This window comes from Azolla caroliniana, unplaced genomic scaffold (genome assembly GCF_043228905.1).
Source record: "Azolla caroliniana isolate FFs.n. ecotype wild unplaced genomic scaffold, voAzoCaro1.0.p SCAF_15, whole genome shotgun sequence".
NCBI classification, from domain to species: Eukaryota; Viridiplantae; Streptophyta; class Polypodiopsida; order Salviniales; family Salviniaceae; genus Azolla; species Azolla caroliniana.
Window position 1 is genome coordinate 19806137 of NW_028230450.1, and position 11550 is coordinate 19817686.

Here is an 11550-nt window from a genome sequence, read left to right on the forward strand (position 1 = left end):
TCCCCCTCTAGATTACCGTTCTTAAGAGTTATGGATCAACCTAGAAAACTCACATTTATCTTTTAATTAATACCAAAAGCCCCATAATGCCTATCGATATCTCTCATCCTCGTCAGATCAACCCCTTTCACTTAAAATGACATTTTATCACTAATGAACTAAAACGATACCTAATTGAAGAAAGCATCCCTTTAGGGTTCCTAAAAATGAAAAGACTATTTTTTAGTAGATTAGTTAAAAGAGGATATCCCCTATCATTTATACTAGAAAATTACAAGAATGTCATGTTTAACACTAGGAGATCACTAATATATAATAGAAAACCTAAAAATACCCTTCTACCCACCATCTTCAAACTTGGATATACAAGGGATACCCATAGGATATGAATTCACCGTATACTAAAAAACCTTCAAGCTAACTTACTCACTGTTAAGAGTCTATTACTAATCAATAGACCAAATCAAGTAAAAAGGAAGAAAATAGATTGGATAGAAGAACCCGTTCCACTCGACCACCCCCGAGCTATGATCTAGACATAGCCAACCTACCACCGACGTCCCATACCGCCGGATATTAGGATGACTAATACCTTGGAAGAGATAAACACGATCGTCGAGACGAAAGCCTAGCCCGCACCACCGGTGTCTACGACAGCAGCCTTCCGACGTGATGATCTCTATGAGGGTAGCTAAGCCTCATATTTATACCTTTTCCTAGGCCCCTTGAATAGATGTGCCTTTCTAAAAGGCTCTCTATTCATTGGTTGTCTAAATCATGATAGTGCATGCACATATCATTCATTCTATCCAATCATTAGTCCCCTTTTTAATAATAGTGAACATACCCTTCACTAATGTAAATATTAGTGACCTACCCTCACCAACGTTATGTGTACATAACATACTCCCCTACTTCAAAAGATTGCACTCTTGCAATATAAAGTGAGGAAATTGTGCCTTAAGCGAATGCTCGCGTTCCCATGTGGCATCATCAATAGGTTTATCCATCCATTTGATCTTGAATAGCCGAATCTCTTTAGAACGTAAACGTTTAGTACGAGAATCAAGAATTCGTTCAGGAACATGAGGTTTGTAAGAAAAATCCTCTAATGTTACAAGATCTTGGATTGTGATGGTGTTATCACCAGAGCCTAAAAATGGTTTTAGACGACTGACGTGAAAAACAGGATGAATACCAACGTTACGAGGTAAGGCAAGGTGATAAGCAGATGACCCAACTCGCTTAAGGATTTCAAATGGGCCACAATATCGTGGGGCTAACTTAGCGCACTTGCCCGTAGATAATGACGTAGAATCAGTCGGGACACGCAAAAAAACTTTTTGACCAATAGTAAATGCACGAGGACGTCTATCCTGATCAGCATAAAATCGAGCACGATCTTGAGCTGTCTTGACATTTTCTTTGGCAATATGCAACATTTGGTTCATGTCTTGCAAAAAATTGCGTGTACTATCTAATGTATAACGATCGTGACATCAACTGGGGCACGTGGCTGAAAACCATACATCAACATAAAAGGACTATATCCAGTGGATGTATGTTTAGAGCTATTATAGGCAAATTCTAAGATAGGAAGGTATTGCTCCCACTTAGAAGGGGTTTTTGCTACATAAGCTCGAAGCATGTCCTCAATAATTTGATTAACTCGTTCAGTTTGTCCATCAGACTGAGGATGATCTGCGGAACTCATGCTCAACGTAGTTTCTAGTTTCTTAAAGACCTGAGTCCAAAAGTCACTAGTAAACTTGGAATCTCGATCACTAACAATATCCATCGGTAATCCATAAAAACGAAATAACTCATCAACAAATTGATAAGCCAACTGTTGAGCGGTTACCGTGGTTTTTGTAGGAATAAATCTAGCTAATTTTGTTAGCCTGTCAACGACAACCCATATGGCATCATGACCCCTCTGTGTACGAGGTAAACTAACAATAAAATCCATCGAGATACTTTCCCATTTATTGTTGGGAATATCTAAGGGATGTAAAAGACCAGCAGCTTTAAGTCGTTCCGACTTATTAATCTGACATTGTAAGCATTGAGTTACGTATTTATGCACGTCAGAGCGCATCTTAGGCCAGAAAAAAGTACACGAGATGAGAACGAGTGTGTGTTGTATTCCAGGATGACCAGCAGATGGTGCATCATGACATTCATGAAAAATTTTCTGTTTAACATTTGGTAAATCTGGAACACAGACCTTTCCACTACGGTAGAGCAAACCGTTTGTAATGTGAAAGGTCGCCTTCGAGGGTAGGGTGCTAGTATCGGCATCTAAACCAGATTCGGCTTTCGTCCAGTATTTTGAGAAATAACTGTCATCAAGGTATTTCCCTCGAAGGTGATCTAAAAGATCAGATTTTATTTCCGTGAAGCTAAGCATGTTAACTTCTTTAATGCGACTAAGAGCATCAGCAACGGTGTTCATAGAACCCTTGCGATATCGTATGGAAAAATCAAAATCTTGCATAAGGTCAGCCCAACGGCCTTTACGACCAACAAGATCGGGCTGGTCACAAAAATACTTTAATGATTGATGGTCTGTTGTAACCACAAATTTATTTCCATAGAGATAGTGCCTCCATGTTTTAAGTGCGTGTATCACCGCAAACAACTCTTTCTCTTGAACCGAATACCGAGATTGAGCAGCATCAAGCTTCTTACTTTCAAAAGCAATAGGGTGACCACCTTGATAAAGAACTGCACCAATAGCATAATCACTAGCATCAGTTTCAATTGAGAAAGGCTTAGAAGGGTCTGGTAATAGAAGAGTGGGAGCCTGACACACATGCTCCTTGAGTGTCTCAAATGATTTGTCAAGTTGTTCATTCCATGAAATTGGTTTGACAGACTTACGTGGATGACCTTTTAAAAGGTCAGTTAATGGCGTAGTCAATTTGGAATAGTTACGAATTGATTTTCGTAAAAATCCAACAAACCCTAAGAATGATCTAAGTTCACGAATATTACGAGGAATGGGCCAAAGTTTAACCTTTTCAATACGAGAAGGTTCAATTTCAACGCCATTTTCTGTAATTAAATGACCTAGGTACACAATAGATTTTTGGAAGAAGTCACATTTTGAATGTTTTGCATAGAAAGAGTTGTCACGCAACTTTCGCAAAACAAATCGAACATGTTGAACATGATATTGCAAGGTACGGCTATATATCAAAATATCATCCAAGAAGACGACAACAAAATCACCGAGTTGATCTCGGAAAACATCATTCATCGCTTGTTGGAATGTGGCTAGAGCATTAGTCAACCCAAACGGCATGACTAAAAACTCATAATGGCCATAGCGCGTACGAAAAGCGGTTTTAGGAATATCATCCTCGGCGATGCGAATCTGATGATAACTAGTTCGGAAGTCAATTTTCGTAAAATATCGAGCCCCGTGCAAACGATCAATCAAATCATCGGCACGAGGTAATGGATATGCATTCTTAATTGTCATTTTATTCAAACGGCGATAATTGATACACATTCACCACGAACCTTCCTTCTTCTTGACTAATAGAACTGGCGCACCCCAAGGTGATTTACTATACCTAATGTGGCCCATACTCAAGTATTCCTTAAGTTGTTTAGCGATCTCATCCTCTTCTAATCGACTAAGTCGGTAAGGTGGAATGCTCACAGGAGCAGCCCCAGGGATGAGTTCAATTTGATGGTCCACATTACGTTTAGGTGGTAAAGTAAGCGGTAATTCAGTAGGAAACACATCTTGAAAATCCTCTAAAATAGAGTCGAGTAATCGTTGCTCAAAATGTGGTAATTGTGTGGCGTCAATATTAAAATAATAAAATTGAACCGCAGGATCAATTACACACGAATAAATTAATGAACTAGAATACTCACTTAAAGATTTAGAAGACACAAGTGAATGAGAAGGAAGTTTGGAACATTGAATAAAATGTTTACAATTATTAAGTTCAAATGTGATTGAGTGATTAACCCAATCAATGGACAAAGAAGGGTTTTTATTAAAAAACCAAGGATATCCTAAAATGACATCTGCGGATTGTAATTTCATAACATGAAAGTCAAGCTTCTCCAAATAAGTATCTATTTGAATTGGCAGTTGACAAACAATGCCACTGATGTATTGAACGTTTCCATTTGCCATGTGAACTTGATAGATATGATCACTTGCGTTTATGTGGAGCTCCATTTGCTGCACAAAGTGATCATTAAGAAAATTGTGAGAACTACCGGAATCAAACAAGAAATGTGCTTGTGTTCCATTGATATATCCGACTGCTCGGAGTAAATCATTAGGTCCAAGTAAATGTGAAGGAAAAGTGCATTCACATAAACTTAAGTGATTGGTATGAACTTCAACAATATCAAAAGACTCACCTGTGTGACTCGTAGATTTGTCTTGAGGAGGGGTGTTCATTGACTTCCTCTCAAGACGACGACATGTATCCTTTGTGTGGCCCCGCTTCTTGCAATATGCACAGAAGAGGTTCGGTTTCTTTGAGTCGCGGTCAAGAGTGTCACTGGATTGCTTACGTTTCCCAATGAACTTGACATTCGGAGTTTTGGCGAACTCAGGTTTATTGTGGTCTTTCTTGGAAGTCCTATGGTATCGCAGCACAATGTTGACGGCTTCCTCGAAAGTTGTGGGGTCCTTGTCATGGACAATCCAATGATAATCCCCATTGGGAATACCATTCAAAAAACAAGCGACAAACCATTTCTCACCCGTAAGTCCCGATTTTTGGATCTGGGTCCGAGCGTGATGCACATAATCCTCGAGAGAGGTAAATGGCTTACTAGACAATGTGAGCAAGTGTTGCGCTTGTTCGGTTTGAGAAGGTGGCTACAAGAATTGTTTCTTAAAAACATCAACGAAACCTTCCCAAGTTGTGGGTAAGTTTTTTGCGGTCCTTAGGCCACGCCACCAAGCAGCAGCTCGGCCACCTAACTCACGACCGACATAACCAATTTTTACTGCATCGGGCTTGGGATGAAGCTCAAAGTGAGACTCCCAACGACCAAGCCAAGTGCTAATGGCCTCCTCGGTTCTTTCTTTCTTATCTCCCTTGAAAGGCGTGACTACGAAGGAAGGTTCACCTTCTTTCTTGGACTCAATAGTTAATTCTTGGAATTTCTTTTCCAATGCCATATTGGCCTGTCTCATTTCGGCCAATTGATTCAAGGTAGTAGTGAGCAATTGCTCAATAGTGATCTCAGCTTGTGTGCGAGATGCGGATTGGGGTTGAGAGGTCTCATTTGGAGAGATCGTTCCAACTGTGTTGAAAACTTGTTCCATGATGCACGCTATGGGTATGCAATAAAATAAGGAGGTTCAGAAAATACACAAGCAAAATGAATGCTTGAAATTTTGATTGAAAGAACTTTATCCAAGAAAGTATCTCATGTCTTTACCCCTCTAGACATATGAGATGTGATTCGAGATCCGATAACTATGGTAACACTATGGTGTTTTAAAAACCATGGGGGAAAACATAGCTAAGATGTATTTCTCGGATCTCTATCTTGAGTAATCATGGCGGCTCCCCGAGGCTCAACCATGGTTCTTACATCAATGAAATTTCCTAGATAGCCTTATATTAATGCCAACCCATCATGTATTATATGGTCGAGAAAGTGTATTACGTGAAAAAACAAGTGCACTCACAAGTAATATTCTAGTCTTGCGAGCAATAAGCAAACATGATGATAAAATGATAAAATAAGGCACTACTCATAAGAGTTAAGTAGTGTCGAAAACAAGGGTAAAAAAAAAAAAAAAAAAAAAAAAAAAAAGAGAACCCATGTGTTACCTACGAAAAAAACAATGTCACAAATAAATGGGAAGTGCAAGGTATGCACATATACATCCCAATATGATTGTTATAACTTGCACAATTGTGACATAAGCCACAAATTGATACAAGTGATGACGGTGTTGTGCGCAAAGATGTAATACTCAAATCCATGAGTAAAACATCAATAAGGGAACTCATATGGTTTTACTCGTTTTCTAAGGCTTGATGATAAGAGTTAAACCTAGATGACCCGTTGAAAAAAAAATCGTTCAACAAGCCACTCCATACGAAAAAAATAGTCTACACGTAAAGGTTACATTAAAAATAAACGATGTAAATACTTTATACATGAAAAGGAAGTGGAAAAAGGAGAGTTAATTGTGGGCGGGTAAATAATAATTACTAGAAAATCATATAAGTGAAACAATACTTATGAAATTAAAATTTAATTAGAATAATCAACAATTAGGTGTATGGAATCAAACATGCCCTAAGATACGAAACCCTAGGGTAGTTGACATGCACCTCCTCAAGACCACCACATATCCCTAGAATCGGCCAAGTAATGGCTAATTAAAGAGGAAAGTGGCATAGGTAAGTGACATATACCTCGTCAAGGCCACATCATCCCTTAGAATCGGCCAATTGATGGCTAATTAAAAAGGAAAGTGGCATATGTAAGCTACATATACCTTGTCAAGGCCACAACATCCCATAGAATCGGCCAATTGATGGCTTAATAGAGAGTAGAGTGGCATAGGTAGGCAACATACACCTCGTCAAGGCCACATCATCCCTTAGAATCGGCCAAGTGATGGCTCAATAGAGGGGAAGAGTGGTATACTCAACATCATATGCAAAACGGCCATGAGATAAGCGTGTGCGATTAGAGCAAACACGCTCGACCCAATGCACAAGAATAATTATTATCGTAAGAGTTCAAGAGAGGAGAGAGTGGGATATATATCGCAATATGCAAAAGGCCATGAGTTGAGCGTGTGCGATTAGTGCAAACACGCTCGGCCCGATGCATAATAATAAGTAAAATCGTAGCGTAGTAGGAGGTAGAAAGAAAGAGAATAAAACGTAATACCAATTTGATTCGACCATAAAGAACGCATAATAGAAAAAAAGAAGAGATCAAAAAAGAAGAATACCGGGTTTAGAGTGTTGTTTTGATCCTGAGAAGAGCATGACGAGCCTTGTTAGATCCCCCTCGCTCACACGCAAAAACATCAAAACAACAAAAAAATTGTTAGTAAAAGCTCTGATACCACTGTTAAGAGTCTATTACTAATCAATAGACCAAATCAAGTAAAAAGGAAGAAAATAGATTGGATAGAAGAACCCGTTCCACTCGACCACCCCCGAGCTATGATCTAGACATAGCCAACCTACCACCGACGTCCCATACCGCCGGATATTAGGATGACTAATACCTTGGAAGAGATAAACACGATCGTCGAGACGAAAGCCTAGCCCGCACCACCGGTGTCTACGACAGCAGCCTTCCGACGTGATGATCTCTATGAGGGTAGCTAAGCCTCATATTTATACCTTTTCCTAGGCCCCTTGAATAGATGTGCCTTTCTAAAAGGCTCTCTATTCATTGGTTGTCTAAATCATGATAGTGCATGCACATATCATTCATTCTATCCAATCATTAGTCCCCTTTTTAATAATAGTGAACATACCCTTCACTAATGTAAATATTAGTGACCTACCCTCACCAACGTTATGTGTACATAACACTCAAGGACCCCAAACTATCCAAAATGCCTAGACCCTGTATATTTTGGACTAAGTCCTCCCTAAATCCTCCTATTTAATACTTATAACCCCCCTCTTTTTATAGCCCACCTTCAATTATTACTTATCACTCCAATGCCTATCACTATCCCCCTCTTCTCTCTCCCCTCACTAACTTATTATTCCATCTCTCTCCTCCCCCTCTCTCCCATGTTCTAAAGGACCTTTGCACCGATGAGCTCACTCTAGAGTGACACTAGTTTGCATAAGGTTTTTCCTTTTAGTGAAAATTTCTTAAATTTCTCTCTCTCTCTCTCTCTCTCTCTCTCTCTCTCTCTCTTTCTAACTCTCACCTTAGTACTCCTAATCTCTTCACCTCTTTCCCTCCTCCTCTTACATCATCTAAACTTTTGTGTTAAGCCGCTCGCACTATTCAAGTCAAAATTCTAGCTAATTTTTCTTCAAACAACCTTAGTATCCACATTAGGCTCCATGACAATAGCACGTCTTTTACAAATTGGAGGATGAGGATTAGATTAGCCACGTAACATCACTAGTTGTATAGGAAAGGAATATGTGTTACTATGATGGAATTATTCTGGCTTCATTAATGATGAAACATAATATATCGGTGCCTACTTCAATTCCCTTTGGTTTTCTCGACACAAGCTAATTCATTGACTCTCATTGTGGTCACTCAAATAGTATTGATACCATTGATGCCATCACAATTGATGATAGTTCATGCTTAACTTCATTAGATATATGGAATAAGATTTACCACAACAAGCTTCACAACTTTTGTAGGTGGAAAAAATGTAATAATAGAATTTGGTATAAGCCTCTAAATTCAATCAATGAGATGTCTCCATGACATGCATGCAAAGCTTTAATTAGTTACATAAATCAAACTTCAACTACAAATCATGCTTACTTGGTACGAGATGTCAAGATTTACAATGTAAATACAAAATAGGACAATTTCCAATCTATAAATACATAGTAGAATAGATTGATAAGGTATAAAGTATCAATATATATGATAAAGACTAGAAGAGAAACAAATATTCATTTCTATTACAAACAATGTACAAATAACTAAGGCGAATACCCTTACTCCCTCATTAGAGAGGAAAGGTGTCCATTTAAGCATCTTATCATAAATTTTCATCAATGTATAGTCATTACATTGGTTTTTATTTGGGTTTGATTTAATAAGTCTTACAATGTCCAAACGTAATGCAACATTGCCAAATGCTTGTTAGCTAGTGTGGTGAACCTTGTCCATGCCATAGACATGGATCGGAATGCCCTCCATGCGTGCTTTAAGTTGCAATGCTAGAACTAGAGAATAGTGACGAGACTGATGGAGGTTACCCCCATGGAACCATAGGGCTTGTTGTTGAGTCGGTTTCCACATGTTTCGAAGCTCGCGTTCCCATGGACCAGGATCCTTGTTAGTATCTGATCCTAAGCCCCAACACTTGCCAACCTTGTCCGCCACTTCTCGAGAAATAAGCTTGGCTGCCCATTCATTCATGCAACCATACCCAGTCGCATACACAACTAAATCGGCCTCAACTTCAGTGTTGTCGCTCAACACCACACTCCTCTCTTTCATTTCCTTCAATGTTATCCCACTCTTTAGGTTGATCTCACCTTTTATCACGAGATCCGATGCACCCACATCAATGTAATACCCTGACCCCCGTCGGAGGTACTTCATAAACAACCCTGACCCATCATCCCCAAAGTCCAGCATGAACCCCACTCTCTTAAGGTCATCATAGAACTTTGCGTCGATTTCGGCAGTTCTTTTGTAGCGTTCTATGGCGGATCTATGCATGATTTTATATGGCACTGAAGCAAAAAGAAGATCAGCATCTTCGGTAGTGTATTTCGAACCTTCATGGTAGAACGAACCCTCCGCGATGGGCATAGTTTGTGTGCGCAACACATGGGTAGAAGACCTTTGAAGCATGGTCACTCGAGCAGCCCCACACTCCCACAGATCAGCACATATATCGTGTGCGGAATTATTTGATCCCACGACAACGCATTGCTTCCCATTCCATCCTTGGCCACCTATGTGTTGGCTAGAATGACATTGTACACCTTGGAAGTTTTCGGAGCCCGGGAGGACGGGCACATTGGGGAAACCAGACAAGCCAGTTGCCAGCACCAGGTGCTTAGGGTAGAGCAAAATCTCCAGGCCTTCTTTGTTGACCAATACTTCCCAGTTTTCTTCGATGGGGTCGAACCGGGCAGATATGCACTCCGTGGAGCCCCAATACACAAGCTCCATGATGAGGGTATATGCTTCGAGCCAATCGCCGAGCTTGTCTTTCGGAGAGAACACTGGCCAATGGTCAGGAAAAGGGATGTAAGGCATGTGGTCATACCACACAGAGTCATGGAGGCATAAGGATCTGTATCGGTTGCGCCACGAATCACCAGGACGCTTGTTCTTCTCAACGATGATGGTCGGGACACGGAGGCGGCGAAGCCTAGCACCGAGGGCAATCCCAGCTTGTCCGCCCCCAACCACAAGACAGTATGGTTGGGTAGAGGGGGTGCGGCCGAGGTGCGACAATTCATCATGCCTCTTGTCGAGCCATGTCTGGCGGCCCCCACGGCAGGCACCATGGACTACGCCGAGTTCGCGCCGGGGTCCGGCCAGCTCTTCGTGGCCTTTGAGCTCTAGCATGGAGGTGAGGAGGCACCAGCATTTTCCATCTCGTAACTTGAGGTGTCCGCGGCCGCGCGCGATGGGAGTCTCAAAGGTGAAGAAGGCTTGGATGAGGCCATGGGGATGGGAGGTGAGGTCTTCCACTTCACCTTGGAGCCTGCAAGAGGAGGGAGGGTGGATGTTGTCACAATCGATGAGAGTGGATTGGAGCATGTCTCGGATCTCTTGTTGGGATTCGGCCGTGTAGATGTTCCATGTGAAGGTCAGGAGGTCTCTCCAGAAGCATTCCTCAGGGAGGAAGAGTTGGGTTGCAGCCTCCACGTCTCTTTGGAGCAGGGCAGCTTCAAAGCTACTCAGCCAAGCATTCACCTCCTCTTCAGCCAGGGCCATAGCCATAGCCATAGCCACTCTACAATCTCTCTCTCTCTCTCTCTCTCTCTCTCTCTCTCTCTCTCAGCCTAGATGGGCATATTTCTTACATGCCATCTATGTGCACAGTACTCTCTTATCTCTTTTTTTTGGGTAAAAGTATGTATTCTCTTATCTCTTTCTTCATTTTCTTCTTTCGTGGACACTTTTTTTATGTGTGTATTTTTCCCTTTTCGAGAATTACACCTTTTGTCATAAGGAAATGAGAAGGCTTGTGTGGGGATATGCTCACTTTTAGGACATGGTAGTGGTAAGTTTGTGAAACAATCATTGATAATATGTACATCAGGTCTTTACTGTTGGGCGATAGCAAAGGAGCATCAGTAAAGTCATGACAAGCTGTCAACTGCTTAATGAGAGAATATTGTGACATTCACTTCATTAGAAGTTTTTTCTAGGGCCACATCATCTACTCTTAATTTCCTCAAAGATGCCCATTAAAAAGGGATGAATAATTATATGCCATAAGATGTCATGAATTTACCACAAGTGTGAATCAACTTTGCAACTACATACATTTGATTAATTAAGTGGAGAGGCATTCGTTTTGCAAAAAATTAACCTCCCAATAACAATGGCAAATGTCTTCCAATTATGTAACTGCAGTTTTCAACCACTGACTGAAACGATTGCATGATGCCCATAACATGACACATGAAAGCTCCTCTGAACATAAAAAGGCTCAAACGAAAGACAGAATGAGCTCAAATGCGGAGAGACAAAACACGACCATCACATCTACCCATCTAAGACTAACAGTCCAACTCAAGTCACAAGCTATTTACACATCTTTTGTAAACCCAACATGAAAGAGTTACATGGGAGGATAGTTATGCCAAACAAAAACTACCAGAATTGTATCAGAAACTTAAC

General features: G+C 40.7%; 1 protein-coding gene across 1 annotated transcript; it reads right to left on the reverse strand.

Annotated features, from left to right (window-relative positions):
* Positions 1-8525: 8525 nt before the first annotated feature.
* On the reverse strand, positions 8526-10720 carry LOC147855017 (putative indole-3-pyruvate monooxygenase YUCCA11). Its single transcript, XM_087331335.1, has one exon. It carries the CDS (start codon positions 10648-10650, stop codon positions 8821-8823), a length of 1830 nt encoding a protein of 609 aa, XP_087187461.1. The 5' UTR covers positions 10651-10720; the 3' UTR covers positions 8526-8820.
* Positions 10721-11550: the final 830 nt, after the last annotated feature.